This window comes from Vitis vinifera, chromosome 9 (assembly GCF_030704535.1).
Source record: "Vitis vinifera cultivar Pinot Noir 40024 chromosome 9, ASM3070453v1".
Classification (NCBI taxonomy): Eukaryota; Viridiplantae; Streptophyta; class Magnoliopsida; order Vitales; family Vitaceae; genus Vitis; species Vitis vinifera.
In genome coordinates this window covers 2402212-2419068 of record NC_081813.1, presented here as the reverse complement: position 1 = coordinate 2419068, position 16857 = coordinate 2402212, and the positions used below count along the sequence as shown (strand labels likewise).

The 16857-nt window shown below is 32.1% G+C and overlaps 1 protein-coding gene across 1 annotated transcript; it reads right to left on the bottom strand.

Moving 5' to 3' along the window:
* Positions 1-8683: 8683 nt before the first annotated feature.
* LOC100241142 (uncharacterized) lies at positions 8684-9730 on the bottom strand. The gene is made up of 2 exons (XM_059739460.1): positions 9599-9730; positions 8684-9512 (listed from the first exon to the last, which is right to left on the bottom strand). The coding sequence occupies exons 1-2, from the start codon at positions 9600-9602 to the stop codon at positions 9148-9150; spliced, it is 369 nt and encodes a 122-aa protein (XP_059595443.1). The 5' UTR covers positions 9603-9730; the 3' UTR covers positions 8684-9147.
* Between the last annotated feature and the right edge of the window lie 7127 nt (positions 9731-16857).

The following is a 16857-nucleotide window of genomic DNA, read 5'->3' as shown; positions in this document are numbered from 1 at the left end:
TCTTCAAGGGCCACAAGGGGCTATATTTAATCTATATTCATTCTCTGCCATCTTACGATGCTGATTTTCCAGCTTCATCGTTTTCTACAAGAGACAAATTCCTAGCCAACATGTGCAATCATACTAATCCCAAGTTTCTTATCACAAACTAGATTTTGTCTAGTTTGTGATAGATTGAATATAGCCCTTTGTCACAACCTGGCTAGGAATTTGTCTTATAGAAAATCGATGAAGTTGGAAAATCAGAATCATAAGATGACAAAGAATGAACATAGATTGAATATAGCCCCTTGTCACCCTTGAAGAATCTCTCCCATAGAGGTGCCAATGGCAATGGCTCCCTTGTCATGAACATGAAGGCGATCTTTGGAATTTGTTGAAAATGGGACTGAGGTGCAGGGACTACGCTCTGAACTCCAAAATATCGAATTATATTCATACTAAAAATCATAACTCTAAGACCCACAAGCAAAAATAGCAATAAAAATTGAAGGAGTCTAAGTTGGAAAACCCTAGGCTGGTTTGTTCTAATTAAACAAATGGTTTTGGTTTTCTCCATATGGTTTTGGTGGAGTCAGTGCTTATGCTTTCTCCTGTACATGGGGCTGTTTTATAACTGAGGAAGAGACCCAAAGTTAGTGAAGGGAAAGAGAGGCTTGTGGTGGGGATGCCGATGGCAAAACCAAGGCAAATGTTTGTTGGGAGCCTCGTGACTTGTCTAATCTTTTTGGGGTGGACTTCATTCCATTCTTAATTAGGGTTTTTAAAAGTTCTGCTGATATCATCCCAATAAATTTAAAAATAAAAATTTGTTTTTTTTAATCCGTGGGTATACAAGGCTTTTTGTTTTCTAAAACTTATTTTTTAAATTTGAAAAACAAGTTTTAGAAAACATGATTAAATTGATTTATATTTTTCTTTTATTTTAAAAAACGGGTAAAAATAATTCTCATTTATTTTCTAAAAATTGTTATCTATTTTACTTTATTTTAAAAATTATTTTCAGAAAATAATGACTAAAAAATTGTTTTTAAATCACACGAGCAAACAAGCTAATAATTTGTTATAAGATTGTTTTCGTTAAATAGAGGGCTTGTTTTTATTAAGATAACTTTTGGATTTTGACCAAATTGTTATGAATTTGATATCAAATATGAAAAAAAAAAAAAAGGCAAAAAGAAGAACATCTGTAGACCCCTCTTTTAGGAGCCGGGGGACCTTTTAGTTTTTTTGATGACATTGGAAGGGGGCCTCCTCATCACCAGCAGCGGGCAGCACCCTAGGCAAACGGGGGGACCCCTTTCTGCAAGGAGAGCAGCCTCACAGACACGGCAAAGACGTGATGGCCGGCCACGTCAGAGAGGAGGGAAGCCATACTGGCTGATGGAGGAATAGTGGAGCTGGTAGTGGCTTGTTGTGGAAGATAGAAACAGGAGAGAAAAAGCAGATACGAGAGGAGAGTCTGAGATCTGAAAGGGAGGAGGCCATTAGAGGGGTCACAGAGAAGGGAGCTGGCTGGTTCCATTGATCTTAAAGGAGAACTTACTAGAGAAGGAGATAACAGAGAAAGGAGGCAGCTGCAGGTGAGTTTGGGGTGAGTCTCTTGCTCCCTTTGATTCATATTCTCCTCGTCCTTTTCTCATTTTGGTTTGCTTTGCATTGCTCATCAGTCTGGGTTGGATTTCATGTTGAATTTCATTGATTTTTCTGGATCACTTGTTTGTTGTTGTTGATTTTGCCGTTATCCTTATGGTTTAGTTTGGAGTTAACGAGATCTGTTTCTCGCGTATTTTGTGGCTCTGGCTTGAGATCTTCCCACCTGTATCTGCCCATGGATACCACCCGACATGAGGCTTGATACACTCATGTTTTTCTACTTTATTCCTTGATTATCCTTCCCTCGTTTTTTTGTTGCTTTGGCTCCTATATTTGTGATCCTTTCTGTAAATGAAGACCTAGACACAAAGGCTGTTTCTTGTATTTGATAAAACCGATTGAGCCACCCATGTTTTCAGATGAAGCAGGGACGTTGACGAGATGTATGCTCTGTTTTTATGATCTTTGTTCTTCTTTTAATATCTGTAAACAGAGAAGCTTGCATGCAAAGAGTTCATCATCCAAAACTGGCAGTATCTACCCATTATACCCAACGTGCCCATGGCTGCCCTTCACACCTATTTCATACCCATTCTCCCACAAATTAATACCCATCTATTCTCATGCAGACCTGACCGTCATTCCTATGCCCACATCTCATCCCCACGCATTTCAAACACCACCATACCCATCTCTCGTCTTTCATGCTACCCACACCCACCATTCACCATTTATTTCCTATATCACCATCCATCTAATCCACCATGTTACCTGCTACCACCGAACCCGTTTTCCCTCACCTCTTTTTGTTTTACCACCATTCTCTTTCTTCACCACATCAAATATCCATTTTCCCCACCATCCTGAATTCTCATGCAAACCTGTCACCATGCATGCCCATATTTTGCACTCACCATTAACCATTTATCCCACCTGATTTCATTATGTATTTATCCAACCATCTATCATCACCCACGCCATCCATGAGCAAGAATACCAGCCCGCTTCCCTCGTTCTCTCTCATTGCTCGACACGTATTCCCCCCCATGCATGGCCACCTTAGCCCTCATACCCACTGGTTCTCATATTCCATGCTCACGGAATAGGATCCCCCTACCACATTCGTCTCATTCAACTCAACATCTTCTCAACCATACCCCATGACTCCTTTCCCGTTTATTTCATTCCCTTCCCCAGCGCATGAAATCCCGCACATGGTCACCCGCGGTGGGTCCAGCTTTGCCACCGGTGTACCGAGATCACCGGAGCTCGCCCGCCATCGCATTATGGTTCAGGTTTTGGAGTCATGGATTGTAGTTCATTCGGTGATAATTGGGATTTCCTTGGGAGCTTCTGAAAGTCTAAAGACAGTCAAGCCTCGTGTGGTTGCATTGTCTTTCTATCAGCTCTTTGAAGGTGGTAGGGACCTCATCCTCGGTGTAGAAGGCAGTTCTCAAAAATTTGAGAAGTCATGTTAATGAGGTGGCCCGGTTTTGGGTGATACCTAGGTGGAGACAGCAGGGGTCTGAAACCGGTGAGGGCTTTAGTGGATGACGTTGAAGCCTTTTCTTTCTTTCTATGGCGTGTAGATAGAGAGTTTTTATTTTTATTTGGACCCTTACCATCACTATGATATTGTTTCTGGGTATTGGCCTCCTAGCTGGGGCTCTTGCTTCCCAGTGTACCACAAAGACTACATCTTATTTTATTTTAATCCATCCTCTATCTTTTGATATCAAGATTTATTTATTTTTATTTTTATTTTGGTTTTTTTAAATTCAGTCTTTAAAACTCCCGTCTTTAAGTAATGCTTCAAAACTCTAATTTTCGAATATAATTTTCAATTTATGAATTTAACCATTATCATTTTCATTGTTATTATTATTATTTATTCATTTATGTATTTTAAAATCTCTATCTTTAAACAATTTTTCAAAATCCCGACTTCCGAATTTAATTTTTATTTATTTGAAAAATTCCACTATTCACTTTCATTCACTTAAATATCGTTTTTGTTAATTATCATTACTATTCCATATTTATTTATTTATTTCTTTTAGAAAAAAATCTCGATCCTTAAAGTTCAAATCTTCAAAAATTAAATGTCCTAATTAAATTCTCAATCCCAAAATTTCCACTATTCAAATTTGTTTGTTAATTATTATTATTATTTCTTATGTATTTTCTATCCTCTTTAAAAAAATCTCATTCCTTAAAGCCCAATTCTTCAAGAATCCAATTTCCTAATTAAATTTCAATCTGAAAATTTCCATTATCCAATTTCATTGTTTAAATATTATGTTTGTTAATTGTCATTATTGTTTCTCATGTATTTATTTATCCTCCTTTAAAAATTTCATTTCCTAAAGCCCAATTCATAAAAAAAATCTAATGTCCTAATTAAATTTTAATCTCAAAATTTCCACTATTCAATTTCATTTGTTTAAATATTATCTTTGTTAACCATTATTATTATTCCTCATGTGTTTATTTATCCTCCTTTAAAAGTTTCATTTCCTAAAGCCCAATTCATTAAAAATCTAACGTCCTAATTAAATTTTCAATCTCAAAATTTTCACTATTTCATTTGTTTAAATATTAAGTTTTGTTAATTATTATTATTATTCTTCATGTGTTTATTTATCCTCCTTTAAAAATCTCATCCCTTAAAGTCCAATTCTTCAAAAACTCAACGTCCAAATTTAATTTCCAATATCAAAAACTCCACTGTTCACAATCAACTATTTAGTAATTATTTTCGTTATTAATGTTGTCACATCCATTTATTTGTTCACTTGTTCATATATTGAAGATCTCATCTTTAAACAATTTCTTAAACTTTCAATCTATAAGTTTAGTCTCCAACCTCTAAAAGTTCCATCATGCGTAATTATTTACCTGATATTTATTATTTCACCATCGTCACTATCACATTCATTTACTTATTCGCTCATCCGCTTATCCACTTATTTTAAATCCCGAACTCTCAAATCATTTTTCAAATTCCCAACCTCGTTCAAATTCAATTTCTAAAATTCTCGTTCTCACATTCAGTTTCTAAAAGTCGGATCTCCAAATAAACTCTAAAATTCCAATTTTCAAATAACCTCTGGGATTCCAAATTTTCAAATAAATTTCAAAAATCCGATTTTCTCTCAAGTAGTTTTAATTCCATTCTGGTTTTCAAACAATCTTCTGCTCCTCTTACTTTCAATAAGCATGAATGAGTTTTTCATAATCCTGGAATAATAGAATCTGTGATATTAATTCATGTGAAATAAACGGGCTTTGGTGAGGGTCCAACATGTGTGACTTTATGACTGATTGATAGATCGCTTGCTTTGATTATCATACGTGATTGATTTACCCTACTCTCTGACATACATGCGATTATTCTTAAATTGTGCACTAACCCTCTCTATTGATAGCGCATGGTGACTCATTGCCCAGGTATGTACCCATTTTCCCTCTAATCGTTGTCTATGCATGTCTTGACTATTGTGTGTGCATGATCATCCAGGATATTCATTGATTTACTCGTAAATTGCCACGTCAACTTCATTTTATTAGTAGAGACCCGACTTTAGGGACTTAGAGGGGTGTTATGGTCCTCACCGTACATTCTCGATAAGTAACCTGACCCCCGAGCCCGATCTGATTTTCAGTAGATCACCTTTTCCAAAACCAGGAGTCGTACTTAGGGTTTTTCTTTCTTATTTTGTTTACCCTTTTAAAAATAAAACAAAAATAAGTGGCGACTCCAAGTCAATTTTTCTTAATCAATAAAAATCAATTTTTCAAATGAAAAATCGAGCTCGCCATCGAGTGGGAAACGCATGAGCCGAAATGCGAGGTCCACAACATCACAAAATTACGAATCTTTAAAAGGAAAATAATTTCAATCTCAATGATAATTTGTCACAATCTAAAATAATTATGCTCTTTGTTCAATTTGTTGTTACATTTGGCATGCATATTTCCATGTTAATAACACATGGGAGTTGAAAAATAAAAAAATCTTATAAATTTTTAAAGCATATTATTGGAAGCATTAGAATAAGGAAATGAGGATAAAAATTTATTTCATTTCTTATTATTTTTTTTGTGTTTGAATCATTTACTAAATTAGAAATAAAATTAAAACAAAATCATTCTCACCAAAATTTAAATATTTTGAACTACTCAAATCCAAATTTCATGTTATCATATTCATTGTTTCCTTATATCCTATAACAATAATTTGTAATATTTGAAAATTACAATTTTCTCGTGTTTTCTAAGTACATATGAGATGATTATACAATTAAGTTCATGTCAAAATGGATGTTTGATAAAACAATTTAATAATTTAAAATTTTAAGTTATTAAGTAAATTAAACATGTTTGATAAAATAACTTAATAACATACTTAAAAGTAAAAAATAAAAAATAATTAGCTTATTTTTAAGTTCATATTTTTATTTTACTTTTTTTTTTTTATTATTTATCTTAATTACTTCAACACTCTTTTTTAATACTTCACCACCTTCATTGTTGCTTAGACATTTTTTTACCATAATTATAATTTATGAAAATAAATATGTTAATTTAATAATGTAAAATAAATTTTAAATTTATTTTATCAAACGACCTCAATACTTAAAACAAGAATAAAATAATAAATTTTAAGTCAATAATTTAAATATAATTTAGCTTAAAATCAACTTAAGTCATTAAGTAATAAGTATTAAGTTTTACCCAATATCGCGGTGTTTGTTTTTTTTTACTTTTTACTAAAATCAAATTATTTTTAGATTTTAAATTATTTATTTATTTCTTGACTTATTATTCATTTCTTAAATTTTTTGATTGAATAGAAAAAACCAAAACATTTGACTTTTTTCCAAATGCTAAAATAAACATGTTAGTTTTTTTTTACTTCTTAATACTTAATTAAAGTAAAATACTAAAAAATATAAATAACTTCATTCTTATTAGGTTTCATCTTACCGTCTTTGATTAATATCTTTTTCAAATATTTTTATTAATGAATATTAATGTTACTCATAAATAGTATTAATGAGTATTAATGGAAGTCATAAATAATACTTAATTAACATTTATTATAACATTCATTATAACATGTGGTTGGTTATCATTTTTTTGACCCTTGAGAACGACTCCAAATTAGGCTTACCAACGTGTGCAAAGCTTCTACCAAGTGCATCCCACAACAACATATAATATATTTTATAAAATTAAAATAAAAAAATTAATTATTATATTTTATCACATATATTATTCAAAATTTTAAAAATATTATTACTACCATTGTTACACATTTTCAAGTTTTTATTTTATTTTATTTTTTAAAAAAAGAAAAATTTAGATACGGGCTTAACTGAGCCCAACTCAGATTAGGTTCGAGTTGAAAAAACCTAATTCAAGTCCAACCCAACTTAAATCTTAAAATTTTAATATTTTTATTACCTTTTTGAAAATAATAATAATAAAAAATCCTTCTCAAGAGGCCCATTCTCTTCTTGGGCTGGTCATTTCTGAAAATTCCCATACAGCCTCTTAAAGGAAGAGTTCATTTCAGAATTGATTGTGACGGGCAGAGCATTTTCTCACCATAAAAACAACCCATGTTGTCCATTTATATCTGATTTTGCATCAAAAACCCATCCAAACAACCCCTAAGCTAGGCTAGGCCCCATTCAGTCAAATAATGGTTCTTAAATGTTTTAAAATTCAAATAAATGCAGTGTTGTACGGATCATAAATGAAAAAACTGTAACGGTGTGCTATAATGACTCTGTCAATACTGCACACACCATCAATGAGTTGTGGTGGTTGTGGGCTTCATTGATTGTGATTGGGCCTTTGCCTAGGCCCAATCACCAACCTATGCCCCATGGGCCATGAATGGAAATGGGCTCATGGCCCATTAAAGGCCCATGAATGCATTGAGGGATACCCTCTATGGTTGCCCACAAAGCCATCGATTTTCGGATGGCCATGTTTATTGCAAATATGCCTTTTAGTATAGCCTAGAAACCCCACCCTGATCAGGCCCACATGAAAATTGTGGGAGGTATATTTTCAAAAAATACCTTTAATATAAATTCAATTTTATAGAATTGTGAAAACCATATTTTAAAATGATATATATGAATTCAATGTATGGTTGGCATGAAAATTGTGACGTGACAAAAACTATAGAAGATTCCTCATTTAACCCATTTAATAATTAGGTTCTCCTTTTTAATAATTAGATTAAGTTTTATATATGTTTATGATTAATGTCTAAACCAAACATTTTTATGATTAAATGAACTAATTTATTTGAAAATAAATTTAAAATGAGTCAAATACAAGTTAAATAGTTTAAAGGTATATAATTAGGTTAATAACAAGATTAGTAAATGAGTTAATTCGGGTTAAATTCCCATTATACAAAATGACGAAAAAATTATATATCAACACGAATTTGATCTAAACTCATTTATACTCAATCTAATCCCTCTAATCCCACGAAAATCGTATTAAATTTTACCGTCCCAATCCATAGACCATGAGAGGAAATGGCTCAAGGCCCATTAAAAAAAATATATAGATAAATTCTAATACGTTGTGGGATTAGAAGGGTTAGATTGAGTATAAATGAGTTTAGATCAAATTCGTGTTAACATATAATTTTTTCGTCCATCTGTATAATACAAATTTAACCCAAATTAACCCATTTAATAATCTTGTTATTAACCTAATTATATCTTTAAACTATTTAACCCGTATTTAACTCGTTTTAAATTTATTTTTTAATAAATTAGTTCATTTAATCATATGAATATATGTAAAACTTAATTTGATTATTAAAAAGGAGAACATAATTATTAAATGTGTTAAATGAGTCACAATTTTCATATCAAACTAGTTTTAAAAGGGTTTTCTAAAATCACTACCAAACAAACTCTTAGAGTATGTTTGGTAGTGATTTTAGGAGACGTTTTCAGTATTAGAAACATTTCCTAAAATTACTATCAAACGAGTTCTAAATCTACTAACCCATGTCAAGTTTAAACTAACTACAAATCAAACCAAGTGCTACCACTAAACAAGATAGTGTTCTTGTTGGGAAAGAATGCCATTTCCCAGTAAACTGAAAATTCAAATCAACACATCCAATTATGAAAATGCCAAACTAAACCTAACACATTGTTCTTGAATCAAAGAAGCAAAAGTAGAACGAAAAACAAAGAGCTTGAGGGAGGCCAAACTAAATGGCCTCCACCCACAAAAACTTCTTACATTCTAGAATTACTTTTCGGATGAGTTGGGCCCTCTCTTCTTCCCGAATCCGACCACTGTAGAACAAATTACTAGGATTAGAATCAAACCTCTTCATCACCAAACAATCCATGGCCTCAGACTGAAAACATAAACAAATTAAATCATCGAAAATCCTTAAGGTCTGTTTGGAATGCAAGCCTCAAAGGAATTGTTAAGGTGTTTGCATCCTTTGAAATCCAATAAAAACGATATTCCATGCAACCCATTACAGAAAATTTCTTAAAAACCATTTTCAAAAACATGCTTTTCATATCGATTGTTGGTTACAGTTCTAATTTCCACTGTGAAACAGGTCCATGAAAGCAAATTTTTCTTTGTAATTTGGCCATCAAGCGAAAAAAAACAAGCTCGGAACACATTTTCAAGCCAATCAGAATAGGAAATTTGCAAGCAAAATTGATCAATGAAACAATGGAGGTCATATGAGCATAGAGAGATAACATTACCGGCGGTGACGAAACGGCGGTTGTACTGCATCCGCTTGTGCGCCCGGCCTCTGGGCTTCTTCTTCTTATCTTGTTTGGCGACTTTTGGGGTTTGCCCTCTCACCTTACCGGCACGAGCCAGCGATCCATGAACCTTACCTGAAACGCATCATCCCATTTACTACAAACCCTAGAATACCCTAGACTGGATTCTGAGTAGAGAAACAGAGAGATAGAGAGATTACCCATTTGTGATTGTGGGTGGTGGTGATTGCTCGATTGGTCTCCGGCGACGATGAGGACGATGCAAAGACTAGGGTTAGGGTTGGGTTTTGGGTATTTAAGGGGGTGGTCTGAGGATCCGACGGTGAATGCGTAACTATGTAAGTATCGTACGGCTGAGAACACTCTATTGCCTTGGTTACAAACGAAAGAGTGCAACGGCGTCGTTTCAACCAAAATTGATTAAAACAAAAGGTGGCCTTTATCAAGGAGGTTGATGACAAGATTATCAAATGATTATTATATTATTAATTTAATGATGCAATAAACCAATAATTATTTAATGTATGCATACAAATAAATAAAATAAAATCAATGTAACGTTTTTTTATTTTTCACACCATTTGATATTCATTTTTTAATGAGATAAATTTTGAGTGGAAAAGAATAATTATAGGATGAGTTAGGATAATTGTTTTAAAAAATAATTTTTGATTACGGTTTTTAAAAATTATTTTTTAATTTTTATAAAATAAAATTTTATTTATTAATATTTTATTTTTAATTATTTTATATATTTGTATATTTACTTCTTAAAACAATCCTTGAAAATAAAAACACGAAAAAATAACGTTCATTCTAGTTCTTTCCCTACACGTGGATTTTTTCATTAAAAATCAAAGCCATAGCTATGAGCAGCGTGGACGTCCACGTGTACCTAACGAACTACTAATGGCATTGTTAATTAAACTAAATTGGGTTGCTTTTTTTTAAAGGAAATATTTTAGTCAAAAACTCCAATATCATATCCTTAAATTTTGAAAATTTTGAAATTTAAAGTGAGAAAGCTTTTTATTTTTTTTTTAATATCGGAGAATTATTTTTAATTAATTTTTAAAAACTACTACCTTTTAAGAAGTGTTATCGTATTTGATATCCAAATTATTATTATTATTATTTTTTAAATAAGAAACTTTCATATAAAAATAAAAAATCCTAGAAACCTTAAATTGAAGGTAGTAATTTTTTTTAATAATTCATATTTTTTAACAATTATATTTTCTCCATGCAAGTTTTAAAAATTTCTTGTATCTTATATAAATTTATTAGCATTTTATTTTATTTAAAAAAAGAGTATTTATATGTACACTTATACCTTATTTGGATATATTTTATATTTTCTATTTCTAAAAAGCAAAAAATAATAATAAATTTTATATAAAAAAATAAATACAAAAAATGTAAATTTACTTTTTGCATTTAAAAATCACTTTAAAAAATTTTAAAATTTGGGATGGGAAATTTCTTTGTGTGGACCCCGCATTTCGATTGCTCGATGCGTTTCCCACTCGAATGACGAGCTCGATTTTTATTTTATTTGAAAAATTGATTTTTATTGATTAAGAAAATGACTTGGAGTCGCCACTTATTTTTGTTTTATTTTTAAAGGGTAAACAAAATAAGAAAGAAAAACCCTAAGTGTGACTCCTTATTTTGAAAAATGCGGTCTGTGAAAAACCGGATCGGGTTCGAGGGTCAGGTTACTTATCGGAAAGGTACGGTAAATACCGTAGCACCCCTCTAAGTCCCTAATGTCGAGTCTCTACTAATAGAATGAAGCTGACGTGGCAGTCAACAAGAAAATCGATGAATACTCAAATCGATCATGCACAATATGAGAAGCAAAACATGTATAAAGAATGAGCAAAATATGAATAGATGCGTACCTGGGCGGCGATCACGAATGCACTATCATGAAACATAGTTAGTGAACAATAAACATATATAATTAAGAGCATATCAAGGAATAGAGTAAATCAATCACATGTGGCCAATGAAGCAAACAATTAGTTAATCAATCTTGAAATCTCATATGTAAGGCCCCCACCAAAGCCCATTTATTTTGCATGAATCAATTCCATAAATTCCATCACTTGGAATTACGGAATTTAATTCTTACTTATTTTTAAAACATTTTAAAAGCAAAGAAAATGCAAAAGTGGCTTGCCGGAAGGAAAATGGCAACCAAATTTTATTGAAAATGGGATTTCGGTATCCAAAAATTCTAAGGATGGAAAATGGGAAAATTTGGATTATTTGAAAATCAGGATTTGGGAAAAATATTTACAAAAGGGGATTTGAGAAATCATTTTCAAAGGAAACAAATAAGAAGAAAACCAAGAATGCCACATGGCCCAAAGGTATAAACACTGCCAATAGCACATGCATAAGTCTCAACTTGCAGTTGGCCAGAAACAGTCAAAAATGCTTGACGGGACTGCTTCTGATGACATTTGAGCATGGATTTCTATATTCTGCTCAACCCGTAAATCCATTCGGTGAATAGGGGCTGCTACTTTTTATCCTTCAGCTTGTATATCTCGCCAAATCACGAACCACACTAGATTGATATCAACAATCTCACCAAACCCTATGGGAAGGTAGGTGACCTCGAAACCCCCTACTGTAAATGATGACAGGAGTTAAGAACAAACTGGTGACCTGTTTGCATAGTGATGCCGCGGAGCTTCTCCTTGGGTCAATTTTCCTTCAGTCAATTGTATCTCCTTGAAAGCACCTGTGACAAAGAAATCACTTGAAGGAGAATCCCTCTCCAACTGCCGCAGCATGATAACATGAAAGAGATTAAGATACTGGGAGTGATGCGCGGATTGACCATGGATGCTTAGAAAAGATGGGATATCGAGAGAGAGAAGGTGGTGAGAAACGGATATGCATGGGGGTATAATGGGTATAGGGTTATGGGTATGATGGTAGCGTGACAAGGGTATGAATGAGTCCCATGCCCGTGGGTATAGTGAGAGGTGAACTGCAAATGATGGGCACGATGTAGTGTGGGGTGGATTAGTGGGTAGGCGGTATTCAAAGAGAGCGTGGTGTAGAGAGAGAGAATGCAAGATGATGAGTGCATGTGTAGATGTGGGTGTGAAATGATGTAAATCTGAAAAAAAAGATGACAAACTAAGTATGTGAATGGAGATCCGAGAGAGAGTACAGTGATGGGTATGAACAAACGAAGTGGTGATAGAATGAATAAGAAAGCATGCATGTGGTTAGCATGGGACATGGGTATAAAAGGCAGAGTAGAGAGAGAAAAGGTGGTGATGGAATAATGAGCGAGAAATGGTGGGTTGGATCAGCGTTCAAAAAATCGGCCGAGTCGTATCCGCCTCGAAGTGGACCGCGACGAGTCCGATACCAGATACCTAGACTCGGCCTGAATCGGTTGGACTCGGATGAGTCGACCGATATTCCGAGTTAACTCGGGCAACTCGAGGAAAAAATTCAATGGATTCTCTGCAAAAAGCCCCACAACAAATCTTGATTTTTCAGAGAAAGCAGAGATTCCTCTGTAAAAGAAAACCTACGAAACCTATGAAAATAAAAAAAAAAACCCGTGAAGATTTGACAAACCTGTGAGTCTGTGACCCTTTCAATTTTTCAAAAGCCTTTAAAAAGAGGCTCAGTTGAAGAAATCCACCATTGTCGGAGTTTATAATCCTCATCTTTGGTGCGGTGCTTGGTGGAAGGTAGCAAATCGTGCCACGAGAGGCTGCGTCTTCGTGGTTTGGGGAAGAAGACAGAGGGTTGCATCAGTGCATCAACATCTTCGTGGTGTTGCTGACTGCTGAGTTGGGGAAGAAGAAGAAGAGGGCCTTCGTGGTGTTGCTGTGTAAGGGCTTAGGGCTGTTGCTGTTTTGGGGAAGAAGAAGAAGATAGAGGCGTGGTGTTGCTGGGGAAGAAGAAGAAACAGAGGGGGTTAGGGCAGCCTGGGCAGGAGGAGGTTTGAGTCGTTTGACCTAGGTAACAAATTCATATAGAATATTGAATAATTTAATTCAATCATAGAATAGGTTAGAATTTTATTACTTGATTTAATAGGATTTAGTCTTGCAAATCTTAAATATTATTCCTAATTTATATGATATATTATTCCTTTTCAATTTAATATATGTAATCTTTATATATAATTGAATATTGTTGCTATATATAATTTATTATTCATTTTCAAATATTGTTGCCATATATCTTATAAACTAAATAAGATATAATTAATAATTTTAAATTATTTCATGAATTTTTTAATTTTTAAAAATAATTTTGAAATTTAAAAACCAATCTAATTAATTACATATAAAATAAAATTTTTTATAATATTATGTTGATAATTCAATTCTAAATGAGTACATGGAATGAAAATTTTGCTCATTTTTAAAAAGTTAAACTTTATTAATTATTCAATTTAAATAAAATATTATGAAAAATTATTAGTTTAAATATTTATTATTAATTTTTAACCCAAAAAATGATAAAGATGTTAATATTTTTATGTTTCTAACATATGCTAAAATAGTATTTTTTTTTATAAAAATAAAATAAAATTAACCTATAATTTTATTTAATATCATATATATAATATGTTATTCCTTTTCAAATTAATATATATAATCTTTATATATGGTTTAATATGTTGCTATATATAATCTATTATTTCTTTTCAAATACTAAATAAGATATAATTAATAGTTTTAAATTATTTCATGAATTTTTTAATTTTTAAAAATAATTTTGAAATTAAAAAACCAATCTAATTAATTACATATAAAATAATTTTTTTCATAATATTATGTTGATAATTCAATTCTAAATGAGTACATGGAATGAAAATTTTGACTCATTTTTAAAAAGTTAAACTTTATTAATTATTCAATTTAAATAAAATATTATGAAAAATTATTAGTTTAAATATTTATTATTAATTTTTAACCCAAAAAATGATAAAGATGTTAATATTTTTATGTTTCTAACATATGCTAAAATAGTATTTTTTTTATAAAAATAAAATAAAATTAACCTATGATTTTATTATAATATAATATATATAATATGTTATTCATTTTCAAATTAATATATATACTCTCTATATATGGTTTAATATTGTTGCTATATATAATATATTATTTCTTTTCAAATATTATTCCTATATGTCTTATAAACTAAATAAGACATAATTAATAATTTTAAATTGTTTCATGAATTTTAAAATTTTTAAAAATATAATGTACAAGAAATTGTCTTGAATACTTTAAAAATATCACTCAATTTTCTATTAGTATAAATAAATTTAGATTATATTAGTGACAAAAAATTTCCCTATTACTCAATTACATTAATACTATATCGCAAAATTAAATTACTATACAAAATTAATCATTATTGAAATTTTTTTCTTCAAATAATCATAAATGATTTAATAATACGGAATGAAGGGTATGCATTTACATGGTCAATTACATTGATTTTAATTTAAAAAACATATAAATAAGTGGAAAACAAAAGATGATGAACTTAGGTGAGATCATGTTTATTGCTTTTTTAGTACAATTTATTTTTATATGGCAACAATATGAAACATATAAGTGAGTGGAAAATTGAATATTATAATTTTTATATAAATGTGTTTATATATATTCAATTTGAAAAGTAAATTGTTTTCCTTTTATACATGGTTAGGTTAAAATTTCAAAATGGCTTCAAAACATGATATTGGTTGGGAGCATGCAGAACCTGTTGGTGGTAGTAGAAGAACCACAAAGTGTAAATATTGTGGGAAAGTTATACATGACAGTATAACAAGATTAAAGCAACACATCGCACATATATCTGGACAAGTGGAAGGATGTCCACGTGTACCGGTAGAAGTGTCACATAGTGTTAGACAACATATGTCTAATACTTCAAAAGAAAAAGCACAATTAAAGAAAAAAAAAAAGAACGACTTTTGAATTCCTTAAATAGAGATAATTTTTATGAAATTGATGAGGGTGATTCTGATGATGAAATTGAGGAAGTTGCTATCGCTGATTTTGAAAGAAGACAAATGAAACAAGCAATGAAAGAAAGTCGTCGAATTTTTGAAGAAGGTGGACAAGAGCATCAGTAGGGTGGTAGTTCCTCACAACCTTCTAATGCTAGGATTAAGCGCGGACTGACACGTAGCTTCAGTGTAAGAGAAGAAGCTAGCATACCTCCAAAAGGAATTGATCCCTACATGTTCCCATCACAACCTTCTAATGTTATTATATTTGAAATAAAATAACTTTCTTTTTATTAGCATTATCATAAATAACTTTGAGTAGATACTTTTATAACTATTTAAATAATGTTAAATGTGAGACAATTTTATTTTTTTAATTTTTTTAGCTTATTTAATTGTATATATTTTTCTGATGATTTACATAATATTTTTATATTTTTTTGAATTTTCTAATTAGATTATTTTACGTATCACCCGATACCAGGCCGATACACCGAGACCGATACGCCTCGGGACCCTCCGAGTCAGTGACCGATACCGCGACTTTGAACCATGGGTTGGATACATGGTATACGGGTTGGATGGACGTGAGGTATGGCAGCCAATAGGTTTAACATCCCCAACTCCTCATCTCTGGTTCATGCCTTTCAATTTCTTCGGGATTTCCTTGCATTTTCTCATAGTGATAGCCCTATAGATTTCATCCGTGTCAACATGTAGAGACTTAGGTCTAAAACCACGAGCACCATCACATACCACACCACCCTCATTCATGATTAATCCCATCTTTATACCCTTCTCCTCTTGAAAATTGACTCATCTCGGTACAGGAAAGCACAAGGACCAAACCAACATGATCACGCACCTCATAATACCCTTCTTCATCAGGCGAAAGTGGAAGATCTGATGCATGATACAAATGGGTCCTAAAAACAGAGGAATATAGCCAGAACAGAGTACAGCAGATGGGAACCAAATGAGTTCATACAAGTCTCATTTCCCATACCCTCAATGAGCTCGGATATAAAATCAGTTCAAGAAAAATAAAAATAAAAATAAAAATTCAAAAACGAGTTTTAAAACGAAAACAAAGGTGGGAATCTCATGAGAGATCTCAAAACAGGGGACATTGAAACGGGATAGAAATCAAGCAAAAGGGTGAGTACAAGCAAGCTCAAGATCCCAAAAACCAACGAAAATACTCAGTAAATACGTTCAAATATCCAGATAGAACCTCATTTGATATTCAGATATCACCATGAAAGGGGCATGAACATGGAAAAATAAACATAGCTATGGAAATCATACCTGAGTCTCCTTCTTCTAGCAAGTGAAGTCACCCACCTCACAGCAGCTCAAAACTCCCTTAAAAAAAAACTCTCTGCACTCTCTCTTTTGCAGAATCTCCTCCAACAGCCTTGAATCCCCAGTATCTCCTCTACC